General features: G+C 42.7%; 1 protein-coding gene across 1 annotated transcript in view; it reads left to right on the forward strand.

The window, feature by feature from the left end:
• The first annotated feature begins 3,139 nt into the window (after positions 1-3,139).
• Positions 3,140-27,489, forward strand: part of LOC109890012 (GDNF family receptor alpha-1) — a 98,698-nt gene continuing 74,348 nt past the window's right edge. Inside the window, exons 1-3 of the mRNA XM_020481958.2 lie at positions 3,140-3,774; positions 4,453-4,755; positions 5,416-5,499. Coding sequence (XP_020337547.1) covers positions 3,735-3,774; positions 4,453-4,755; positions 5,416-5,499 — 427 coding nt within the window. The 5' untranslated portion in view covers positions 3,140-3,734. The remainder of the gene's footprint in view (positions 3,775-4,452; positions 4,756-5,415; positions 5,500-27,489) is intronic.

Raw genomic sequence — 27,489 nt, forward strand, 5'->3', positions numbered from 1 at the left:
TGTCATTGCAGGCAATCTCAACGCTGTTTTTTACAGGGAAGACATCCTCCTCCCTCATGTGGTACCCTTCCTGCAGGCTCATCCTGACACGACCCTCCAGAATGACAATGCCACCAGCCATACTGCTCATTCTGTACGTGATTTCCTGCAAGACAGGAATGTCAGTGTTCTGCCATGGCCAGCGAAAAGCTCGGATCTCAATCCCATTGAGCACGTCTGGGACCTGTTGGAGGGTGAGGGCTAGGGCCATTCCCCCCAGAAATGTCCGGGAACTTGCAGGTGCCTTGGTGGAAGAGTGGGGTAACATTTCACAGCAAGAACTGGCCAATCTGGTGCAGTTCATGAGGAGGAGATGCAATGCAGTACTTAATGCAGCTGGTGGCCACACCAGATACTGACTGTTACTTTTGATTTTTGACCCCCCCTTTGTTCAGGGACACATTGTTCCATTTCTGTTAGTCACATGTCTGTGGAACTTGTTCAGTTTATGTCTCAGTTATTGAATCTTGTTATGTTCATATCAATGTTTACACATGTTAAGTTTGCTGAAAATAAACGCAGTTGACAGTGAGAGGACGTTTCTTTTTATGCTGAGTTTACAAGAAGGTAGGCCTATGCACACTTAGCTTGCTTCTGTGTTTGTTAAATCATCATCTAAGCCTACTCTCGGACAAGCATTTGGTTTGTGGAATTTTATTCAGCAGATTGCATGGTCAGTTAATAGTTATGCATTATGCAGTCCTTAAACGTCTTTTATTAGGCTTACTTAATTCAGAAATGTTACTCGCCAGCTCATTCATGTGCTTCATTGTTTGCAGTCCGGCCGACATGCATTTCCTGTTCCTAGGAGTAGATGACACACCTGATTGGTGCCAATTCATACCCCGTTTAGAGGAGCCAATTTTGCCTCATGGGTTTAGTTTCTCCCTATTTGTTATTTTGAGATTACATAAATATATAGTCTTTGTGTCATTTGAGTTTATAAGGCCATTTTGTTCTATGGTGATTCATTTATTAATGTTATTTCACAGATGTAGGCTGAGAGGTTGATGTGCCTAATGTTACCTCTCTAGAGTTGTGAGTTGGTATGACCCAATCCAGGAGGGCTGTCAACAGGTATGTTGTCTTTTTCAGACTTTCAGTTGGGCGTGTTGCCCTGCTCAAACGTTGAATGCATTAACCAATGGTTGCGTGCAACGTCATTGACTGTGTCATCGACTGACAGATTGCTATAACATATGATGTGGTTAGCTGATATGTAAAATATCTATCCAGAAATGGTCAAATCTGGCAGGTGTCAACAACACCTGGGCAGAGGAATGCGCCCATTGACTTCTGATAGTCGCCTGCCTGTCTGGCAGCCATAATGTTAAACGACATGCTTGTTGCGAGGCCATATTAAGTGCAGCTTTATGGTTAAAAGCTGTAGTTCACAGTAAAAGTTTTTGCAAAGACAGTTTATTCTACATCCTTTCCATCCTTTTTTTTTGTTGGCACATTATTTGGGAAAGGATGGGCTCGTGGTAATGGCTGGAGCGGAATTAATACAATGGCATCAAATACATGAAACACATGGTTTGATACCATTCCATTTGCTCCATTTCAGACATTATTATGAGCCATCCTCCCCTCAGCAGCGTCCATTGCTTTGTAGGCCTATATATTCGAAAGATAGTGGATACATGATAGTTCACTCAGGCCGTTTATTGTTGGAAAAATGATCCGATTCGGTTTGCTTAACGGGGTAGCCCATAGACACCAATGTGATAGCATCTGGGTCTGGTCTGCTTAGTTCATTGACTTCAATTGTACCATAAATCATTAGCGGGTGAGATGTCTCGCTTCCTTTTCCGTGTCTGACGCAAAGCTTGCGTTCCCCTGCTTAGATGTTGCATGCATCAACCAATGATTGCATGCACGTCATTGACTGTGCAGCTGGGCACTAGATTGCTATAATATGTGGTATCATGTAAAATACCTATCCAGGTGTTGTAAGATCTGACATGCGTCAGCAGGGGAACACAACCTTAGTCTTCTCTTTCACACTATCTGTAAAAATGTAAATAGCCCTGCTCTCTCAGCTTCCCACTTGTGTATTAAAGGATTTAGTCCAGTTGATATGGTGGAGTGTAGGGGAACATTCATTTATTGTTGATTGTTTCGGTCAACAGTCGATTGGGTCTAACCATAGAAAATTCCTTTAAAATTCCTTTAAATTCCTTCTGTATTTAGCCTAGTGAAGGACTGAAAACGAATCAATAGGGCATATATTACATCTCACTTAATAGGATGTGTATCTGTGTTATTATATGGTCAACGCTAAAAGTGTAGGCCTAATATAGAAAAATATGTAAAATGAACCTAATAGGCCTAATGAAATATGTTAAAATGTTCATTATCATAAACCACTCCATTTTTGTGATTTGTATAGCCTCCAATTAATTTAGAGAGTTTCATATTACATTCGCCACGTCTAGGCTATAGTGATTGCATTATTTTGCCTATAATCAGATGCATGTTGAAGTTTTTTAAACCAACAGATGGCGATATTCACCCATGTTCACGTTTTATAGCCGATGTCAAGAGTGGATAGAAGGAGCGCACTGCTGGCTCTACACTCTCAGCTATGGTACTGTATGGTACTGTATGGTTTGCACTACAATCAGCAGCACACATCAGATAGACAATTTAGGCTCCGTCTCCTTTTTCATTACACGCTCCAAATGGGTGGCGAAAGCGCATCCTGAGCATAGCAAACACTAAGTCAGCATTAATACACGACGATCTGAATAGATTTTTCAATGTGAAAAAGGAACAGTGACAGGTTTCCGTCGAATTGGTGGGATAGCGTCGCACGTCAACACAGATATTCAATCGATAGTGTACTTGTAGGCTACAGCATATTATCTGTGCGCATGGGGTTGTCTCTTGCTAAAATTTGAGTGTGCTGTTTTGAACGGCCATAGCAGCTTTGGTTTTGACTAAGGTATTGGGAATAGTCACATAACACGTTGTTTAACCTCTACATGTTGTGAACTCTCTGTAACCCCATGAATAATAGAATATTGTAAATTATAATGGTGTAGCCTTGTCCTAGGGAATGAATCAAGACACTATAATATTTTGATACAATTTAATACAGAATCAACAATCAAAACGTTTGCAAATAGTTTCATACGATATGTTTTCACAAATAAGATATTGCGTATGTATTTAGCCTCACATCGACACTGTATTCCAGAAATAAAATGTGTCTGAAAGTTTGAATTGATCTACTTGTCATCACCGAAATCCACGTTGAAACGCAGAAGTTCCACTGCCTTGCCGCTGCTGCCGGATTGGAGTTACTGCACTATTGAGCAGTGGGCTACAGCATCCTCGCGCGCTAAGACACACGCGGACATCCTACGAGCTGGAGTTCCGAGAGCACTCACCGGTTCGTTTTGTCTCCTTGTGATCTCTCATCCAAGACTTTTATTTAGTTTTTAAACGGAATCATTCTGTGGTTGATGGTATCGGTTGTCTGTCGCAAAACATTGGAGTACTTTTGGGTCGGAATGTTTTACGCGTGAAGTCAGCTGGATGTGTTCTGTAGCCTATGTCGGACCTCATCCACCCGATATTTTCAATGGATTTGAATAGAGTGGAAATGCCTTGGGAATAAAATCACAAAGTTTTTTTCTATATGTTCTATAAATTCCATTGTAACAAGGCATCACACGGATACAAACGCAATGATTTTCATCACACTTTATGTCGTGCTGCCTCTTTTAGGTAAGTTTTAGTTTCTCAAGGCCTATTACTTATGAATATGACTAATATATGCTATACATGCCTAGTATGTGCATTTTTAAATGGACAATAATAAGAAATCAGAGGGCAGCTGAGATGAGTACATAGGAAACCTATAGTGATCTTTGTGGAGAGAGATGAGCCACCATAATGCGGACCATGCCCATTGACTACCGAAAAATCAAATACGAGCTCATGTAGCCTAATTGAAGTGAACTGAGTTCTAATTCTGTAATAGACACAACTAAACACAGTGGCATTTTATTATCCGTCTCTCATGTATAGCCTATATACACTACTATAGCCTACATTGAAAAATAAAAAGCATAACATGTTTTACCCGTTTCATATTTAATAACTTTACTTGTCCTCAGCTGATTTTTTTAATATTTCACAAATGTATAGGGTATGCGATGCATTGATCACTATGTGTAGACGAGTAGCCTATATGAGATGTTTGTGTTGTTGTTATTGTCACGGAGTTGCGCACTAAAATACACTTAGTACAGCGTTAATACAGTATGTTAATCTGTAAAGAAGCTTTCATTTGGATTAATCTCTGAATGTGTATTGTGACTAAATCCCGTATAGCCTACAATATTTAACATTTAAACGACAGAAACATTATTAGTATTATCACTATATATTCTCCCCAAACAGATGTATTGTATGCCCAGGAGAATGTCCTTTCTGGTCCCAACCGCCTCGACTGTGTCAAGGCGAGTGAGCAGTGTATGAAGGAGCAAGGATGCAGCACCAAGTATCGGACAATGAGACAGTGCGTTGCTGGGGGGAAGGAGAGAAACTTTAGCATGGTAGCCGGACTGGAGGCGCAGGACGAATGTCGGAGCGCCATGGATGCGCTCAAGCAGAGCCCCCTGTATAACTGCAGATGTAAAAGGGGTATGAAGAAAGAGAAGAACTGCCTTCGCATCTATTGGGGAATCTACCAGACTTTGCAGGGTATGCACTTTGGTATCATTGCAGTAGGCTACAACACAGCAATCACACATTGTCAGAAGTCAATCTGATGTTAATCAATGGTTTAAAAAACAAACATTTCCCAGACCTGCTGTATGAGTAATGTATTAACGGACCATGTAAACTGCTAAAGCAATACCGTTTCAGGGAGAAAACAACACATTATTGGGTGCGTAACTTTCCCGCCCGTGCGTAATGGGAAAGGAGTGGGGTAATGACCTTAAACAAATCTCTTAGAATGAATCGAGTGTAAAGCCCTTTGGCACACGTCATCTTGCAGTAGATCGTACACAAAAACTGTACTGCCTAATGCCAGTGGGGCAGTAGGGGTTCTCAGTTGCTGACCAATATGCCTAATCAACCGTAGCCTAACGAGTAGTAGGGCGTCATGGAAATTGACTGACCTAGATACCCATCTCATGTGTATGCGCATGTGAAGAAATGTCAAGCCATGGTAGTTTACAAACATTTAGTGAAAACAATAACCCACGTGCATGCTCTTTAAATAACATCTATATATCTTTATGTATGTGTGTATGTATGTATGTATGTCTGTCTAGCTGGTTGTCTGCAACATGTACGTGCCTATTAACACTACAAGAGTATGTTAAAAATCACATTGTATTTCAATATTCCTTTCAGGGAACGATTTCCTCGAGGACTCTCCTTATGAGACCATGAATAGCAGGCTGTCTGACATATTCCGACTGGCCCCCATTATTTCAGGTAAGGGCATGGATTTATTAAGAGTTTACTATGGTGCAACTTATTTAAAAGTTCACGAACGGACACTTGGCTTCTTTGTGAAAGTATACAGATGAAATGCTGGCTGTGCATGTTCTTAGTGAAATTGTGTTTCGATTTTTTTTTACAATCCTCACACTTTCCCTCTTTCGCCCCAATGAAATGCATGCCCATTGTTAGTGAATTTGCACGGGGAGCTATAGTTCTGAGTGTTCACTGAGAGCTCAACACGGAGTGTGGTGGTGTGGAGTTGTAAAAATGTAAAAATGCGTCCGGTTGTAGCATAGTTTATTGAGCTTTGTTTAAATTGTACATTGAATTGTGATGGTCATATCAAATCGATCATGAATGCGGGGAGGGGGTATCACATAGGACACCGGTACACGCATTGGTGGAGTGAGTTTATGTTCAATTATGAGCTGCCTCTAGATGGCAATATTTTCCCTTGTTCACGATCGCACAAATGCTATCCATAGAAGCAATAGCGGCCTTTGACTTTACCTTGGTCTTTGTTGTGAGAAACTACAATCCGGTGCTTGTGAGGTGCCATGTTGTGTGGCTGGTGATGGAGAATAAGAGAGCTTGAGATGAGTTTAATAAGCACATAGAAATGTAACACAGAGATTTGGCTCTATTTAGATTTGCAATCGGATTGTGAATATGAAGGGGAGCTAAACTTTTCATACATTTCCTGTCCTAATTCAAATGGCCAAGACAGTAACACTGAGCAAAAGTATTGTTCTTGCCTGCAAAAGGAATCACCTGTTATTATGTCACTTGTGGACATACTTGTGTAAATAATATAGTAGGCCTACATTTCTCAATTACACTAACCTGACCAAAGGTATTTATTTTTATTTATTTTACCTTTATTTAACTAGGCAAGTCAGTTAAGAACAAATTCTTATTTTCAATGACGTCCTAGGAACAGTGGGTTAACTGCCTGTTCAGGGGCAGAACGACAGATTTGTATGCTGCAAGAGCAACAAGAGCATTAGTGAGGTCGGGCACTGATGTTGGGCGATTAGGCCTGGCTCGCAGTCTGCGTTCCAATTAATCCAAAAGGTTTTTGATGGGGTTGAGGTCCGGGGCTCTTTGCAGGCCAGTCAAGTTCTTCCACATCAATTTTGACAAACCATTTCTGTATGGACCTCGCTTTGTGCACAGGGGCATTGTCATGCTGGAACAGTGAAGGGCCTTACCCAACTGTTGCCACAAATTTGGAAGCACAGAGTCGTCTAGAATATCATTGTATGCTGTAGCATTAAGATTTCCCTTCACTGGAACTAAGGGGCCTAGTCCGAACCATGAAAAACAGCCCCGGCCATTATTCCTCCTCCACAAAACTGTACAGTTGCGCTATGCATTCGGGTAGGTAGCGTTCTCCTGGCATCCGCCACACCCAGAGTCGTCCGTCAGACTGCCAGATGGTTTAGTGTGATTCATCACTCCAGAGAACGTGTTTCCACTGCTCCAGAGTCCAATGGCGGCGAGATTTACACCATTCCAGACAAAGTTTGGCATTGCGCATGGTGAACTTAGGCTTGTGTGGGCTGCTCGGCCATGGAAACCCATTTCCCTAAGCTCCCGATGCACAGTTCTTGTGACGTTACTTGCTGACGTTACTTCCAGGGGCAGTTTTGAACTCGGTAGTGAACTCGGTGGTCCCGTTCTGTGAGCTTGTGTGGCTTACCACTTCGTGGCTGAGCTGTTGTTGCTCCTAGACATTTCCACTTCACAATAACAGCAGTTAAAGTTGACCAGGGCAGCTCAAGCAGGGCAGAAATTTGACACACTGACTTGTTGCAAAGGTGGCATCCTATGACAGTGCCATATTGAAAGTCACAGAGCTCACTGGCCATTCTACTGCCAGTGTTTGTCTTGGAGATTACATGGCTGTGTGCTCGATTTTATACACCTGTCAGCAACGGGTGTGGCTAAAATAGCCAAATCCACTATTGGCAATGTAGTGTATATAACCTGGAAGCATAGACAATTATGGTTGTTCCTTTAGTTAATTATTTTTTGTATATTGATCACTAAACAGACAAAATCAAGGGGCAATTTCGTTAAATCATCAATGGCGATAGAGAGACATAAACTGCAGCAACATGATGTGTCCTAGGGCAAAGACCCACATAATGTTTCTAGGACAAATACTCTAATTTCAGAAAAGTGGAAATTACACATCAGCCATTATAGATGCCTGTCAGAATACAGCCAAACATCAAAGCTACATTTCTAGCTTCTTAGGAGCATAGTTCATATCAAGGCAAATAACAGCCCCAGATATTTTCCCCCCTGAGCTACCAGAACAGAAAGATTTATAGGAAAGCGCTCAGCATTTGAAGGTGCTCCTTATTCCCCTTTGAAAAGCTCTTTATGTTGATTGACGGTTGCACATTTCTCTCTTAGCTACGTGTCCCACAGATCATCCGTACTTGCTTATCATGGGGAATTTATGGGCCAGGCAGGGTGAGAGGGACACCTTATGGGTGAGAGGGGTGACAGGACGGGTGTCAGGGAGGTTTAGGTCAACACAGTGCCTTCCACAGGCCCTACTTCCAGGCAGCCCTATAAAATGGCTGTCTCCGTAAGGCTGAGAGGACTCATAGATCAGCTGACTGATTCATAGTGGGGAACAAAGGGAGGCATTGTGAGATGTAATTAATCTGTAATAGGCCCCTGCTTTGGCCCTGAGCCTCATAATCTCCAGTGACACTCTGGTCATTCTCCTCAGACCTTTCCTGATTATAGTGAGGTTTATTCCTGATCTTTCCTACACACTGACCCCCAGGTCCCACTGTCCCCATTCCCACCTCCACTCTGGGTACTGTAGGCCTCTGATGGACTGAACCAGACATAAAGCTAGAACAATATCAGTGAAGCTTATACTGTAGGGTACACAGCTGCCTTAAAGCACACTGGCTGTCCTTTATTAAGTCACATGAGAATAGAATAGAGTAGCATTAGAACTGCAGCTCAAATGTGTGAAGAGGATGTGGAAAGCCCAGAGCGTGATTGCATGGACACACACACATTTGCCCATACATACACACATACTTGCGCACAGCGCGGACATGTGCGTACTGACAGTCACACACACCCTATCAACGATTTTTAATGGAAGAGCTCCACAGGTAAGCAGGCAGGAGCCATCCAGGGCAGTCAATAGCTCAGGAATAAGGCTATATTCCACAATGTCTGGGACAGGGCCAAAGACTCATACTGCACACAAGTACACAGACACACACACATATGCACACACACACGCACACACACACACACACACACACACACACACACACACACACACACACACACACACACACACACACACACACACACACACACACACACACACACACACACACACACACAATAGGTGTGCCATTCAGAGGTTGAATGGGCAAGACAAAATATTTAAGAGCTTTTGAACGGAGTATGGTGGTAGGTGCCAGGTACACCGGTTTGAGTGTGTCAAGAACTGCAACGCTACTGGGTTTTTCACACTCAACAGTTTCCCGTGTGTATCAAGGATGGTCCACCACCTAAAGGACATCCAGCCAATTTGACACAACTGTGGGAAGCATTGGAGTCAACATGGGTCAACATCCCTGTGGAACGCTTTCGCCACCTTGTAGAGTCCATGCCCAGACAAATTGAGGCTGTTCTGAGGGCAAAAGCATGTGCAACTCAATATTAGGAAGGTGTTCCTCATGTTTTATATACTCAGTGTACATCCAGTTCTAAGTTAATTACATTATTTTCAAATATTTTCTCCAGGCAGGTAGAATGCTTTTAGCCTTATGTTGAGTCAGGGTGAGTCACTTCCCACTGGGCAAAAACTGGTTGAATCAACGTTGTTGTCACATCATTTCAAGCAAAAAATCAATGTGATGACTCTGAATTAATGTGGAAAACTGATTGGATTTGCAAAAAGTCATCAACGTAAGGGAATTTCTTTTTTCACCCAACTTTTAAACTTAATCCAATGACATGGTGATATCTTTTTTAATTTAATGTTGAATTCACGTAAATTGACAACTCAACCAAATGTAAATCAAAACTAAACATTGAAATGACGTCTGTTCCCAGTAAGTCAGTCTCTTAAAACCTCATAAATATAATAGCATAATGTAGATTTCTGCCTAAATAGACATACCCTAAAGTAACTGCTACTCATGTGTAATTACTTGACTCTGTATATTTGGAAAGAAAACATCTGGTAGAAGTTACATAGTTCAGAATACACAAGCACACACAAAATAACCTTTTCTTGTTTTTTTTATGTTAAAAGTAATCTTTCATTGACAAGCTATAAGTGAATGATTGATACCCAGAGCTGGAAACAAATCAGATGGCTTCTACAATATTTGAACAATATCCCCCCAAAAATGGGATTGATAGACCTAACAACTAGAAATGAGCAGATGTTTTAGTAAGTGGTGTCAGGTGTGGTCACAGGACGTTTCCAAGTGTCCCTGAACCTCTCCAAAGTGGCTTATGTCTGTAAATTAGATAATTGCAGTGCTATTACATATTTGCAATCCCTACATGCTATTTGTTCAATATAAAAACACAATTTCTACAATTTCAACCTCTCCAAAGTACCTGAACTTTTAGTCTAGGCATATCCACTGTATTGATCCCACATACAAATTACAGTTTTACAAAAACAGTGTAAAAGCAACAGGTATACAAAAAATATATCAAAAAATGTCTCAAACACCAACTTGGTTACACACGTGTCATTCACTAAAAAAAGGTGTAAAAATAGAAAAAAGCTGAACTATTTACAAATTGCATTTGTGTTTGTTTTACATCCCAGGTGTACATGATTGGATTTCACTATCACCGTAGCTTGTGCATATCGTGATAGTCTTTGAAGCAGTCCCTCTCTGCCAGGAAACAAAAAGCAAATTGGCATTTTGGACAGAAGATCTGGCATTTCCCCCTTTTTCCCCCGTGTTTTGTGCAATGCTTGCAGTTCTTCCTTTTGTCTTTTGGCATATGTGTTGGATAGTGGCGCTCACCTTGAGTGGGGGTGTCTTGTGATGGTTGTGAGGTTGCTTTGGGCCCCCAATTCAGCCATTTCCAACACCAGCTGCTCTCTGAAGGCCAACTGGGAGAGAGGGGTTTGACCTTTTGCTTTGGCCATCTGCTTGTGGAGAATGAAAGCATTTACTGTAGCAATGTCCACAAAGTGGTAAGAAAAAGTCTTATACCACTTCCTGGTCTGGTGGAGGACCTGGTAGTAGCCTATCTGAGCATCGGATAGGTCGACACCCCCCATGTTGGCGTTGGAGTCCTTCACAGAAATGGGGACATTCTTCCTTTTTCACCCTCCTTGAGACATGGTCGTTATTGAATGCCTTATGCTGTGTGGTGAGCATGGTTACTTTCCTAGTGTCCTTCCATTTCACAAAAAGCAGCTTGTTAGTCCTGATCAAACCTATGGTCCCCCTCTCGGCTGTTTTTACCCTGTTGTTTACCTTGATCTTCGGGAAACCAATTCTGTTAGGAGGAATGGTGCCACAAGCCCCAATGTTATTTTTTCAAGAGGTCTATGAAAAGTGGATATCGAACCATCAGACAGGGTGATTGACATAGCAGTGGGGGGTGAAGACCTTGACTGGCGGGTGCGCTTGCTGTGGAGGGGTGGCTCCCAAACGTCATCATCCAAATTCTCTGCATCTTCCACTCTGTAGTGAATAAAATACAGGGATATGTTGTTATAAGACACACAGAATTTCAGTTGACTAATTTACAAAACAACATTCATGTAAAGTAAAAACACCAAGCCTAAACTTTATCTGTACAGTGACTCACATAGAAGGTGTCAAGCACACACACAATGCAAAAGGTAACACTTTGGAGACAAAGGCAGAGGTCAGAACCACAAATTAAGAATGGCCATAAGAATTCAGTGGTCTCTCCAAAGTTACAAGGATGAAACTTAGAACAGCAAACAGTGAACTAATACGAAACATAGACAATAACTACTTTGGAATTATATAACATTAAAATGACTTGTTACATAGGTCTATGTAAATTAAATCAAAATCCTCGTAGTCCAAATCGCTCCCCTAATCCGAGTCTGACCAGTATTTATTTTAAAGTTTCTATGTCGGTATACTTATTCATAGCTGTCGGTATACTTAATCATAGCTGTCTTCTTTTTAGCTTCCTGTTCGATATTCTTAGTTTTGACCTTTATTTCCCCCCATGAAAAGCCATATTTTATGCTGAAGCTATGAAATTAAAGTGATTAAATCTGTTTACAATGTAATGTAGCGTGCTTGGTGCGTCTCGTCTCTGAGCCAGTTAACAATAGTTCACATTATGCATAAAAGGTTCTTGGCCTTGCTTTGTCCCACCCAGGTCAACTACATATCCCTGGAAAGCTTATCTCATTGGCTACAAGACTGTCAAGGTGCCATAGTTGCCAATACCCTGTGTAAGCAGGCAAAATCATATTTTTAATGCGCAGCGATATAGTCACTCGATATAGTCACTCGGTTGCCATTAAGTCACACATCATCAGATAGCATTGGCAATAGGCTCATTTCATACTCACCATGTAACTTTAGCTCAAACACAGACCAAATCGAAGTTAACCTAGTAAGATGTTTCCTCTTTGGTGTTAACGTTGTGTAAAATAAATGTATAGACTCTCTGGGCTGGTGATCAGTAACGGTAGGTCACAGGCAGACATCCTCATGATCTGTGGAGTCCCAGCTTTCGGTGTGTATCAATGTGTTCCGTGTTTATTTCATTTATGTTTCACAACGCTAACCAGAATGTAGCTAGCAGCCATCTTGAAATTAGGTAATCGGCTCGGCCTGTCCTTATACATTTGTTTCCCCATATATTGTAGTAGGTCACACCAAAGATTTTAAGGCACAGATCAATAGCCAAGATACTCAGATTTCCGCAGACACCCTGCTTTTGCAGATAGGAGCTACCGTTCACATTTCAGACTGAATTGAATAAAAATCTTCTAATAGGGTCCCCAAATATGGGGACTTTACATTCAAGAGGTTAATGTGGTAGAAGTTGCCACATGAGAAACTTAATCTGAAGAACAGAACAATCACATTTTTGATTTGATTTCCATTTTCCATTTCAGTCACATTGACAAAAAATACTTTAATAACATCTCGACACACAAATGAATAAAATCAGCAGATAGCGAATTGGGCCTTTTTTGATGCAACACTCATTTACCACATCAGTGACCACATCATGCTTTGAGGCTGTAGCTGAGTTATGTGTTTCTTCTTCTTCTTCTTCTTCTTCTTCTTCTTCTTCTTCTTCTTCTTCTTCTAATACAAGTGGTGCAGCTTGTTTCTTTCCCCTCCATTTCCTTACAGAAATCCTAAGTCTCTCTCAGGGAGAACTACCTGTATTGATGTCTGTGTTTCTACTCGATTAAATGGATCATTAAATGCTTCTGGGCTTCCGGTGTCTGCAGAGCTCGTTGCTTCTTATTAGCAAGAAGTGCCATGCTGTTGTCTGTGTGCCAGGTTAGGGTATCGGTAAAACATACTTAGTTTGGAGTGGTTCATGGGTAAAGGGTCACGAAAGCCACAACTGCTTTCATAAGACAGACAAGGTAGGTCATTTCAATCAAGGGAAATGGTTAACTCACACAGAGAGGTGGAATGCTCATGGATGAAGTACCAGACCATTGAATTTGTTTTGTACTCTAATTTGTGTATGTTGGCATGTTTGCATGTGTGTATGGGTGTATGTGTGTATGTGTGTATGTGTGCATGTGCGTATGTGTGTATGGGTGTATGTGTGTATGTGTGTATGTATGTGTGTATGGGTGTATGTGTGTATGTGTGTATGTTTGTATGGGTGTATGTGTGTATGGGTGTATGTGTGTATGGGTGTATGTGTGTATGGGTGTATGTGTGTATGTGTGTATGTGTGTATGGGTGTATGGGTGTATTCGTGTATGTGTGTATGTGTGTATGGGTGTATGGGTGTATGTGTGTATGTGTATGGGTGTATGTGTGTATGGGTGTATGTGTGTATGGGTGTATGTGTGTATGGGTGTATGGGTGTATGTGTGTATGGGTGTATGGGTGTATGGGTGTATGTGTGTATGGGTGTATGGGTGTATATGTGTATGGGTGTATGGGTGTATGTATGAGCGAAAAAGCAAACAAGGAATAGAGGAAGAGCATTCAATGAAATGGTTCCTTTTCCGCCCACCAGTTTGCCATCGTGTGATGCACTGATCCATAGAGAAGGCAGTAAGAACCAATTTCTCACAGATTCAAGTGGACTTCCATTATTCCCAGGCCATTTGCCCCTGCCCAAGAGGCAAGCAGTGGAGTAAATGGATGAATACACAGCAGAGTTACATATGAACATATTCAGGAACACTCACTGGCCTGGAGCCTTTCATACTGACCTATGTGCATACTTTTCTTTTCCTCGATCTTGAGAACTAGAATAACTAAAGGTTTGTTTGCTGTATGCGTGGCATAACATTGGAGGTTGACTCGTGAAAGTGTAAACTCATTGGAGGTTGACTCGTGGAAGTGTAAACTCATTGGAGGTTGACTCGTGGAAGTGTACTGTAGCTTTAAACTGAAGAAAACTCAAATATGTTATTAAATGGTCTGGCTTATCGCCATGGAGATATAGCTACGGTACAATCACTCTGTTTGTAGATAAAGCCCCTTTAAATGTCAGACTATTGTCATTTAATGTTCAGTGCGCCAATGAGAAAAATGAAACCGGGGGGAAAATGTGACACAAAATGGAATAGTGAGTCTGCTGTGCAGGCGAGACTGGCTGGACTGAAATTGCCTAAATGATGAGGTAGTGGTGAAAAATCAACAAATCTGTGAAGTACTACTATGAATGAAGATGAGTTTCTATATCACTCCATTATTTTCTGAGACCTGTAGATGACCTTTCCCTGTTAAGTTTTGTGGTCTGAGCTGATGTTGTATCAGGATGATGATTGTGAGCTCAGCACATGAACACACAACTTGGCATTTCAATTATTTTAATCGAAGGGTGGCTGTATTTGGGATAAAAGACGATTCTGACATTGTCTCCTAATTTCCTTGTCCTTCTTCTCCCTACTTTTCCCTCTTTCCATGTTTTCTTTTCCTTCAGCATAAATCGTTAGAAACGGTGCTAAGGAAAATACTACAAGTGTCATTCGCTGCTCAGAAGCAATATTTTGTCTCATTCTGTCAAACTGGAGCCAATCCTGTGCTCTCTCTCTCTCTCTGAAGTCCTCGACCTTGAGCTGTGTATGTGTGAAAACATCAGTAGTAGTCCCAACCTTGCAAACAGACCACACAACACCTTAAATCCCCGTACTGACATGATGCTGAGAGCCTGTCAACACAGCTCACTACTGTTGGAATGCCACTCTAATAATGAACTCAGATCCCAGCGGTGTATGAGAACAGACTGCTGCTAGGGGTTCTTACAGAGTGAGAGGAGGGAGAGCCCACTGGGCACACACTGGTTAAATCAACTTTGTTTCCAAATCATTTCAATAAATTAATTAGAACCAACTTGGAATAGACGTTTAATTGACGTCTGTGCCCAGTGGGAGGAATGGGAAAGAGAATAGCATATGTTGGTTGGACCCGGGAGTACCTCTGCTCTTAATGGGTCTCCCGAGTGGCGCAGCGGTCTAAGGCACTGCATCTCAGTGTTTGAGGCATCACTACAGATACCCTGGTTTGAATCCAGGCTGTATCCCAACCGGCTGTGATTGGGAGTCCCATAGGGCGGTGCACAATTGACCCAGCGTCGTCCGGGTATGGCCAGTGTAGGCCATCATTTTAAATAAGATTTTGTTGTTAACTGACTTGCCTAGTTAAATTATTATATATATATTTTAAATGGTGTGGTTGGACCCGGGAGTAGCTCTGCTCTTAATGGTGTGGTTGGACCCGGGAGTACCTCTGCTCTTAATGGTGTGGTTGGACCCGGGAGTAGCTCTGCTCTTGATGGTGTGGTTGGACCCGAGTAGCTCTGCTCTTGATAGTGTGGTTGGACCCGGGAGTAGCTCTGCATTTAATAGTGTGGTTGGACCCGGGAGTAGCTCTGAAATTAATAGTGCGTTGGTAGAAGTATTTTGTCAGTTTCAACCCTGGTTTCCAACAACCAACCAAAACCCTTCTCAATGGTATTGCTTTGGTGTTTGACTCTCTGTACTTTCCCCAACTTAAAAAGTTTGTGTGAGATAAAGAGAATTGAAAAGGAGACGTGTTTGAAAACCATCTGCAGCGTTTCCATATCGATATTCCATGTGCCAGCTGACATACAAATGTCATTAAAATGGCTACTTTGATAAAGCAACTCCCTTTGCCACTGTCTGGTTGTTTGTGTCAAGATGTGTCAATCACAGGCCAAGCCCGGGCCTCTGAAGTCTGGGTACAGCGGTGCTCTGTCTGTTAGAGTTGTGGCCTCAGCCTCCTTAGTGAGCATTGACTGAGATAGCGGTTCTATGTTAACGTTCCCTTACTCCCTCCTTCCAATTTTACAAGGTTATTCTGTTACACTAAAGACTTCCAAATCCTCCTAGAGTGTTTGCTGTCGAAGGGAGACATCGCATCTGAAAGCGAATCAATAGCCAGCCATGTTAAAATAGAAACTTGAGGCTGTGCGTACAAGAAACTATTGATTTGTCTTTTCGCCCTAGCTCTTCCGTTGGACTGGATAAAATTATAATCCCTCTGTTGCAGGGTGCACAATGCACATCGTTCTGGAGAATTGAGGAGTATCCACTGGGTTGTCTTGACTCCTCCATTCTTATCGGCCATATTTGTCACGCCTTGGTCTTAGTGTTTTGTGTTTTCGTTATATATTTGGTCAGGCCAGGGTGTGACAGGGGTTTACGTGTTGTATTTCGTATTGGGGTTTGTAGTATTTGGGATCGCGGCTGATTAGGGGTGTTGTATAGGCTTGGCTGCCTGAGGCGGTTCTCAATCAGCTGTCAGGTGATTCTCGTTGCCTCTGATTGGGAACCGTATTTAGGTAGCTTGAGTTTCGCTTTGTCTTTCGTGGGTGATTGTTCCTGTCTCTGTGTAGTGTTCACCAGATAGGCTGTAATAAGTTTCACGTTCCGTTTGTTGTTTTTGTATTTATAAGTTATTTCATGTATCACCGTTTTCTTCATTAAAGATCATGATTAACCACCACGCTGCATTTCGGTCCGACTCTCTTTCGACAAACGAAGAACGCCGTTACAGAATCACCCACCACACACGGACCGAGCAGCGTGGTAACAGGCAGCGACAGCAGGAGCAGCGAAAGGAGGACGTTATGGACAGCAATGGCATGGAGTATACGACGTGGGAAGAGATCGACAGGTGGGCGGCCGACCCAGAGAGAGTGCAGGAGCCCGCATGGGATTCGCTTGAGCAGTGCGAAGAAGGCTATAGGCGAATGGAGTTGGAGAAACAGACACTGCGGCGCAGAGCGAAACCCGAGAGTCACCCCAAAAAATGTATTGGGGGGGGGGGGGCTCAGAGGGAGAGTGGCTGAGTCAGGAGATGGACCTGAGCCAACTCTCCTTGTTTATCGTGAGGAGCTAAGGAGGAGACCAGAACCAGAGCCGGTGTTAGAGGTGAGCGAAGATGAGACTGTGAAGGAGTTAATGGGGAAAGTGGAGTGGAGAGTAATGAGGGAGTTGCTAGCTTGGTGCTATAGATATCATATTCGTCCGACGGATCGTGTCGGGGATTTGATGGCACCTGAGTTAGCGCTCCATACTCGTCCTGAGGTGCGTGTTAGTCGGCTGGTGAAGTTGGTGCCAGCCTCACGCACCAGGCCTCCTGTGCACATCCCTAGCCTTGCACATCCTGTGCCACCTCCACACACCAGTCCTCCGGTAGCAGCTCCCCGCACCAGGCTTCCTGTGCGTGTCCTCGCTCCAGTATCACCAGTGCCCACACCACGCATCAGGCCTACAGTGCGCCTCGCCTCTCCTTCTCTGTCGGAGTCTCCCACCTGTTCAACACAGCCAGAGCCTTCCTTCCCTCCTGCGCTGTCGGAGTCTCCTGCCTGTTCAGCGCAGCCAGCGCTTCTCTCCTCTCCTGCGCTGCCGGAGTCTCCCGCCTGTTCAGCGCAGACAGAGCTGCCAGCCTGCAGGGAGCAGCTGGAGCTGCCAGCCTGCATGGAGAAGCCAGCCTGCATGGAGCAGCCAGAGCTGTCAGCCTGCATGGAGCAGCTAGAGCTGTCAGTCTGCAAGGAGCTGCCAGTCTGCAAGGAGCTGCCAGTCTGCATGGAGCAGTCAGAGCTGTCAGTCTGCAAGGAGCTGCCAGTCTGCAGGGAGCTGTCAGTCTGCAAGGAGCTGCCAGTCTGCAAGGAGCTGCCAGTCTGCAAGGAGCTGCCAGTCTGCAAGGAGCTGTCAGTCTGCATGAAGCAGCCAGAGCTGTCAGTCTGCAAGGAGCTGTCAGTCTGCAGGGAGCTGTCAGTCTGCAAGGAGCTGTCAGTCTGCAAGGAGCTGTCAGTCTGCAAGGAGCTGTCAGCCTGCATGGAGCAGTCAGAGCTGTCAGTTTGCATAGAGCAACTAGATCCGCCAGTCAGCCATGATCTTCTAGATCTGCCAGTCAACCAGAATCTTCCAGATCTGCTAGTCAACCAGAATCTTCCAGATCTGCTAGTCAACTTGAATCTTCCAGATCCGCCAGCCAGCCAGGATCTACCGGAGCCTACTACCTACCTGAGCTTCATCTCAGTACTGGGCTTCCTCTCAGTACTGGGCTTCCTCTCAGTACTGGGCTTCCTCTCAGTACTGGGCTTCCTCTCAGTACTGGGCTTCCCCTCTGTTCCGGGCTGCCCCTCAGTTCCGGGCTGCCCCTCAGTTCCGGGCTGCCCCTCAGTCCCGAGCTGCCCCTCAGTCCCGAGCTGCCTCAGTCCCGAGCTGCCCCTCAGTCCCGAGCTGCCCCTCAGTCCCGAGCTGCCCCTCAGTCCCGAGCTGCCCCTCAGTCCCGAGATGCCCCTCAGTCACGAGCTGCTCCTCAGTTCTGTGGGGTTCTGGGTGAGGACTATTAGGCCATGGTCGGCGGCGAGGGTGGATTATCCCAGGACGCGAAGGGGAGGAACGAGGACATTAATGAAGTGGGGTCCACGTCCCGAGCCGGAGCCGCCACCAATGACAGACGCCCACCCGGACCCTCCCTTTGGTTTTGAGGTGCGTCCGGGAGTCCGCACCTTGGGGGGGGGGGTTCTGTCACGCCTTGGTCTTAGTGTTTTGTGTTTTCGTTATATATTTGGTCAGGCCAGGGTGTGACAGGGGTTTACGTGTTGTATTTCGTATTGGGGTTTGTAGTATTTGGGATCGCGGCTGATTAGGGGTGTTGTATAGGCTTGGCTGCCTGAGGCGGTTCTCAATCAGCTGTCAGGTGATTCTCCTCGTTGCCTCTGATTGGGAACCGTATTTAGGTAGCTTGAGTTTCGCTTTGTCTTTCGTGGGTGATTGTTCCAGTCTCTGTGTAGTGTTCACCAGATAGGCTGTAATAAGTTTCACGTTCCGTTTGTTGTTTTTGTATTTATAAGTTATTTCATGTATCACCGTTTTCTTCATTAAAGATCATGATTAACCACCACGCTGCATTTCGGTCCGACTCTCTTTCGACAAACGAAGAACGCCGTTACAATATTAGAAAATGTAGAGCAGGGATCATCAACTTGATTCAGCCGCGGGTACATTTTTTGATGAGCGGATGGTCGGCGGGTGGAAACAAAATGAATTATAATTTGTAGACTGCAAATTGACCGCAAGAATCCCAAACAGATATGTTTGACTGTCGAAACGTTGGTTATCAGGTTATTAAATTGTTGCATCTGAACTCCTAGAGTGGCTGGCTAAGGATTCTCCTTTTCTTTTTCAAGTGTTCTACTCCGCTAGCCAGCACCTCGCCTAAACAGGTGTTCTACTCCGCTAGCCAGCACCTCGCCTAAACAGGTGTTCTACTCCGCTAGCCAGCACCTCGCCTAAACAGGTGTTCTACTCCGCTAGCCAGCACCTCGCCTAAATAGGTGTTCTACTCCGCTAGCCAGCACCTCACCTAAACAGGTGTTCTACTCCGCTAGCCAGCACCTCGCCTAAACAGGTGTTCTACTCCGCTAGCCAGCACCTCGCCTAAACAGGTGTTCTACTCCGCTAGCCAGCACCTCGCCTAAATAGGTGTTCTACTCCGCTAGCCAGCACCTCGCCTAAACAGGTGTTCTACTCCGCTAGCCAGCACCTCGCCTAAACAGGTGTTCTACTCCGCTAGCCAGCACCTCGCCTAAACAGGTGTTCTACTCCGCTAGCCAGCACCTCGCCTAAATAGGTGTTCTACTCCGCTAGCCAGCACCTCGCCTAAACAGGTGTTCTACTCCGCTAGCCAGCACCTCGCCTAAACAGGTGTTCTACTCCGCTAGCCAGCACCTCGCCTAAACAGGTGTTCTACTCCGCTAGCCAGCACCTCGCCTAAATAGGTGTTCTACTCCGCTAGCCAGCACCTCGCCTAAACAGGTGTTCTACTCCGCTAGCCAGCACCTCGCCTAAATAGGTGTTCTACTCCGCTAGCCAGCACCTCGCCTAAACAGGTGTTCTACTCCGCTAGCCAGCACCTCGCCTAAACAGGTGTTCTACTCCGCTAGCCAGCACCTCGCCTAAATAGGTGTTCTACTCCGCTAGCCAGCACCTCGCCTAAACAGGTGTTCTACTCCGCTAGCCAGCACCTCGCCTAAACAGGTGTTCTACTCCGCTAGCCAGCACCTCGCCTAAACAGGTGTACTACTCCGCTAGCCAGCACCTCGCCTAAACAGGTGTTCTACTCCGCTAGCCAGCACCTCACCTAAACAGGTGTTCTACTCCGCTAGCCAGCACCTCACCTAAACAGGTGTTCTACTCCGCTAGCCAGCACCTCACCTAAACAGGTGTTCTACTCCGCTAGCCTGCACCTCGCCTAAACAGGTGTTCTACTCCGCTAGCCAGCATCTCGCCTAAACAGGTGTTCTACTCCGCTAGCCAGCACCTCGCCTAAACAGGTGTTCTACTCCGCTAGCCAGCACCTCGCCTAAACAGGTGTGCATTTTTTCCGCCTCCAGATTATAATGTTTGACTAAAACATAATCAATTCAAACCTTGCTTACATTTGTTCATGATTACGTGTTTCTCTATTATGTGTGGGAACAGATTTCTTATATTAAAATCACTTGGAGCTTATTTCCTTGTGTTTTTGCAGTCTTCTATGTCCAACAATGAAAAGAAAAAACATTTAAAAAAGCTTCTTTTTGATTTTGTTGCTCAGAAAACTTTCCAAATGAAACCAGTTGGGGAACCCTGATGTGGAGATTGATTATATATATATATATATTTCATTTTTCATTTAGCAGAGGCTCTTATCCAGTGCAACTTACAGTTTTCTCAGTTATAGTAAAAAGCCAGTGCTAGTAGGAAAAAGTAAAGTGCGAGTGTTAGTTCACGAAAGGCAAGGGTGGTTCAAGATTAGATCCCGATGAAGGTTTTAAATATGTTTTTTTATACCGAAGCTTTACATAGCTTCCAGGATGTCTGTTGTAGTCTGTCTGTCTTACTTTCATCCAAATGTCTATAGCTGTCCCTCCAAATCACACGGGGGATTTAGCCACAGGTCGTAGGGTCTTTAGCTGCTAAATGCGCATACCGTTCCAGACATTACTCTCACAGCTGCACCCTAATGGCAGAATAATGCCAACAGCAGCATCGGGTTCCAGCCTTGTCCCTGCGTCTAGCTCTATGCGGCCAAAAAATAATTGAGTTAAAGGTGACCAGAATGGAGTCCTGAGAGTTTTCTGATTGGATATAAAGTGGGAGAGTGATTCATCATAGTTAATTGACGCTCCTGACAGCTCGATTCACCAGGGGCATCACATGTGCCAGCTACCTCTAATGCCTTTCTGCCCAGATGCATGCACATTTGCATAATTACCTATACAGCAAACAGTGAGGTGTCAGTCTAAAGTCAGATAAATGTTGTGAGTAACCACGTTTGATCAAATTGTCAACCCCCCCCCCCCCCCCACACACACACACATTTAAAAAATATTAATTGGTACAATACAGTTAGTGATGAATTGGTTGGGATTCAATTGATCATTATGCAAGAGCATACATACTGCCAGACTCAGAGATGTTAGCCTTGGGTGGAGCGACATTCCTAAGCCCTCAAATGAAGTGAGAGAATATAGATGTTAATCCTTTTTTAAGGCTGCAGCTGTTTTGTTTTCCAGCCGAGAAGGAGGTAATGGTCTGTTTTTGTGTGTCTGTGACTTCTAATCATGGCTGGAAATGCTAGTAGTCCTCTGATTATACAAGACAATGTGCTGCAGCTCTTGTCTCGAGAGAACCCCCGCCCCCCCCCAACACTTTTAATCACATTTTCACTCTGTAAACTTCCTGGAAAACAGACGACCATGAAAAGATGCATATCTCCAGTATCCAGCTGTTTTTGGCTTTGCGACATTCTTGATCTCAAGCATGTTAAATGAGGGCATTGATACTAGATTTGCATCTGTGCTGTGTGCCACTAATATACAAACATCTTCAGATGTTCCATTTGGGTATAGTTTGTGTAAGTCCATCAATTGAACGTACAGTATACTTAACAAATATTTGTGTGTACATTTTTGTTTACATTAAAATACCTATCACATTACACATTTAGTAATGACAGGATGCATTTGAAACTTCACCCACAGTAAAACTTTTGTATGACTTATTTTATCGTGCTTGTGCATTGATAAGCACACCAAAGAACACCAAATCCGGCAATAACGCTACGTAATTAAAGTTGAACATGGCACTTCTAAAAGCCTATTTCACACCATAGCAAGATAAAGTTTCTTTCATGTTGATTTAGGAAAAAATGAAGACGTGGCACTGACTCACCTATGGATTGATGTCTCACCATAGTCTCGAGTTCAGCGTTCGACTAGCCACATGTGGCATGCACACGCAGTTACAAGCCTGCTAGAGTTAGCAGCAGGCATACGAGCAATATCCACAGTCGTAATACGGATGAAGCCTGAGCTGGAATGTGAGGCTAACTGAAGCTGCCTAGCTTTAGAAAACCCTGAGTAGATCTAGCTAGCATCGTAGTATACCACTAGGGTCTTTGATTTGCCACCAGCTACCATAAATTAACAACTTATGAGGGGGATATGAGTGGGTATTGTTGTGGGTGTTCATGGGTAGTATGGGTAGAAAATGCAAAAATACTTCATATACCTGTCTAGTCGCCATTGAGCTGTATCTCATGTTGTGTAATATACACTGAGTATACAAAACATTAAGAACACATGTTTGGTATACTCAGTGTAATTAGCAGGCCAGTGACCTGGGAATGGCATCTATCCTCCATTTCCTTGTTTTTGGTGCTACCAGCTTAACCAGAAACTGGCTGTTGTCAAAAAGCTGTCTCTAAGAACTATACTCCCTCAGCAAAATGCTGCCCAACGCAAGACCTCCTCTCTTCTCCTTTGTATTGTCCCAAACCTTCCACTAACAAGACCTCCCCTCTTCTCCTTTGTACTGTCCCAAACCTTCCACTAACAAGACCTCCCCTCTTCTCCTTTGTACTGTCCCAAACCTCCCACTAACAAGACCTCCCCTCTTCTCCTTTGTATGATACCAAACCTTCCACTAACAAGACCTCCCCTCTTCTCCTTTGTATGATACCAAACCTTCCACTAACAAGACCTCCCCTCTTCTCCTTTGTATGATACCAAACCTTCCACTAACAAGACCTCCCCTCTTCTCCTTTGTATGATACCAAACCTTCCACTAACAAGACCTCCCCTCTTCTCCTTTGTATGATACCAAACCTTCCACTAACAAGACCTCCCCTCTTCTCCTTTGTATGATACCAAACCTTCCACTAACAAGACCTCCCCTCTTCTCCTTTGTATGATACCAAACCTTCCACTAACAAGACCTCCCCTCTTCTCCTTTGTATGATACCAAACCTTCCACTAACCAGACCTCAGCAAGCTGTATTCCTCTTTAACACCTTTCCCTTCCCCACCTGGTGACTCTCCTGCCTCTGACCTGTCCCCTTTACCCTCTGAGTGTGGCCTGTCCCCTGGTCCACTGTACTGTGAGTTCTGTTCACCCTGTGGTCCTGAATGAAGCACATTTCTTGCAGAGGAAGGGGTCATCGGCGACCCCAGAAGCGGCACTGTCACAGTGCCCACAGGGAGGGGGCCCCAAGTCAGGGGCCGAGCAGTGGAAGACCCCAGTAGAAACAGGAGAGCTCATCCCAATTGGGCAATTCTGGGTAATTAACCTCAAGACTTACAGTATGCACGGCAGGAAGTGTGTGTGTAAAGGTGTGTGCACAGGTGCGTGTGTGTTTGTGTTTGTGTGAGAGATAGAGAGAGAGAGAGATGGAGAAATAAATAAAGCTGGGTGGGTGGGGGTTAATAAGGTTTTTCAGGAGTTGATGAGAACCAGTATTATATTACATGGGTTATGTTGATGAGAACCAGTATTATATTACATGGGTTATGTTGATGAGAACCAGTATTATATTACGTGGGTTATATTTATGAGAACCAGTATTATATTACGTGGGTTATAATGATGAGAACCAGTATTATATTACATGGGTTATGTTGATGAGAACCAGTATTATATTACGTGGGTTATGTTGATGAGAACCAGTATTATATTACATGGGTTATGTTGATGAGAACCAGTATTATATTACGTGGGTTATATTTATGAGAACCAGTATTATATTACGTGGGTTATAATGATGAGAACCAGTATTATATTACATGGGTTATGTTGATGAGAACCAGTATTATATCATGTGGGTTATGTTGATGAGAACCAGTATTATATTACATGGGTTATGTCAATGAGAACCAGTATTATATTACGTGGGTTATGTTGATGAGAACCAGTATTATATCATGTGGGTTATGTCGATGAGAACCAGTATTATAATACATGAGTTATGTTGATGAGAACCAGTATTATATTACGTGGGTTATAATGATGAGAACCAGTATTATATTACATGGGTTATGTTGATGAGAACCAGTATTATATCATGTGGGTTATGTTGATGAGAACCAGTATTATATTACATGGGTTATGTCAATGAGAACCAGTATTATATTATATGGGTTATGTTGATGAGAACCAGTATTATATTACATGGGTTATAATGATGAGAACCAGTATTATAATACATGAGTTATGTTGATGAGAACCAGTATTATATTACGTGGGTTATAATGATGAGAACCAGTATTATATTACATGGGTTATGTTGATGAGAACCAGTATTATATCATGTGGGTTATGTTGATGAGAACCAGTATTATATTACATGGGTTATGTCAATGAGAACCAGTATTATATTATATGGGTTATGTTGATGAGAACCAGTATTATATTACATGGGTTATAATGATGAGAACCAGTATTATATCATGTGGGTTATGTTGATGAGAACCAGTATTATATCATGTGGGTTATTATGATGAGAACCAGTATTATATTACATGGGTTATGTCGATGAGAACCAGTATTATATTACATGGGTTATAATGATGAGAACCAGTATTATATCATGTGGGTTATAATGATGAGAACCAGTATTATATCATGTGGGTTATAATGATGAGAACCAGTATTATATCATGTGGGTTATAATGATGAGAACCAGTATTATATTACATGGGTTATAATGATGAGAACCAGTATTATATAATGTGGGTTATGTCGATGAGAACCAGTATTGTATTACATGGGTTATATTGATGAGAACCAGTATTATATTTGAAGGGTTATGTCGATGAGAACCAGTATTATATTACGTGGGTTATGTTGATGAGAACCAGTATTATATTACATGGGTTATGTTGATGAGAACCAGTATTATATTACATGGGTTATAATGATGAGAACCAGTATTATATCATGTGGATTATAATGATGAGAACCAGTATTATATTACATGGGTTATAATGATGAGAACCAGTATTATATCATGTGGGTTATGTCGATGAGAACCAGTATTATATTACATGGGTTATGTCGATGAGAACCAGTATTATATTACATGGGTTATGTCGATGAGACCCAGTATTATATTACATGGGTTATGTTGATGAGAACCAGTATTATATTACATGGGTTATAATGATGAGAACCAGTATTATATCATGTGGATTATAATGATGAGAACCAGTATTATATTACATGGGTTATAATGATGAGAACCAGTATTATATCATGTGGGTTATGTCGATGAGAACCAGTATTGTATTACATGGGTTATATTGATGAGAACCAGTATTATATTACATGGATTATGTTGATGAGAACCAGTATTATATTACGTGGGTTATATTGATGAGAACCAGTATTATATTACATGGGTTATGTTGATGAGAACCAGTATTATATTGCATGGGTTATGTTGATGAGAACCAGTATTATATTTGAAGGGTTATGTCGATGAGAACCAGTATTATATTACGTGGGTTATGTCGATGAGAACCAGTATTATATTACATGGGTTATGTTGATGAGAACCAGTATTATATTACATGGGTTATGTTGATGAGAACCAGTATTATATTTGAAGGGTTATGTCGATGAGAACCAGTATTATATTACATGGGTTATGTCGATGAGAACCAGTATTATATTACATGGGTTATAATGATGAGAACCAGTATTATATCATGTGGGTTATGTCGATGAGAACCAGTATTGTATTACATGGGTTATATTGATGAGAACCAGTATTATATTTGAAGGGTTATGTCAATGAGAACCAGTATTATATTACGTGGGTTATGTCGATGAGAACCAGTATTATATTACATGGGTTATGTTGATCAGAACCAGTATTATATTACATGGGTTATGTTGATGAGAACCAGTATTATATTACATGGGTTATAATGATGAGAACCAGTATTACATCATGTGGATTATAATGATGAGAACCAGTATTATATTACATGGGTTATAATGATGAGAACCAGTATTATATCATGTGGGTTATAATGATGAGAACCAGTATTATATCATGTGGGTTATAATGATGAGAACCAGTATTATATTACATGGGTTATAATGATGAGAACCAGTATTATATCATGTGGGTTATGTCGATGAGAACCAGTATTGTATTACATGGGTTATATTGATGAGAGCCAGTATTATATTTGAAGGGTTATGTCGATGAGAACCAGTATTATATTACGTGGGTTATGTTGATGAGAACCAGTATTATATTACATGGGTTATGTTGATGAGAACCAGTATTATATTACATGGGTTATAATGATGAGAACCGGTATTATATCATGTGGATTATAATGATGAGAACCAGTATTATATTACATGGGTTATAATGATGAGAACCAGTATTATATCATGTGGGTTATGTCGATGAGAACCAGTATTATATTACATGGGTTATGTTGATGAGAACCAGTATTATATTGCATGGGTTATGTTGATGAGAACCAGTATTATATTTGAAGGGTTATGTCGATGAGAACCAGTATTATATTACGTGGGTTATGTCGATGAGAACCAGTATTATATTACATGGGTTATGTTGATGAGAACCAGTATTATATTACATGGGTTATGTTGATGAGAACCAGTATTATATTTGAAGGGTTATGTCGATGAGAACCAGTATTATATTACATGGGTTATGTCGATGAGAACCAGTATTATATTACATGGGTTATAATGATGAGAACCAGTATTATATCATGTGGGTTATGTCGATGAGAACCAGTATTGTATTACATGGGTTATATTGATGAGAACCAGTATTATATTTGAAGGGTTATGTCAATGAGAACCAGTATTATATTACGTGGGTTATGTCGATGAGAACCAGTATTATATTACATGGGTTATGTTGATCAGAACCAGTATTATATTACATGGGTTATGTTGATGAG

Source organism: Oncorhynchus kisutch, linkage group LG4 (genome assembly GCF_002021735.2).
Source record: "Oncorhynchus kisutch isolate 150728-3 linkage group LG4, Okis_V2, whole genome shotgun sequence".
NCBI lineage: Eukaryota > Metazoa > Chordata > Actinopteri > Salmoniformes > Salmonidae > Oncorhynchus > Oncorhynchus kisutch.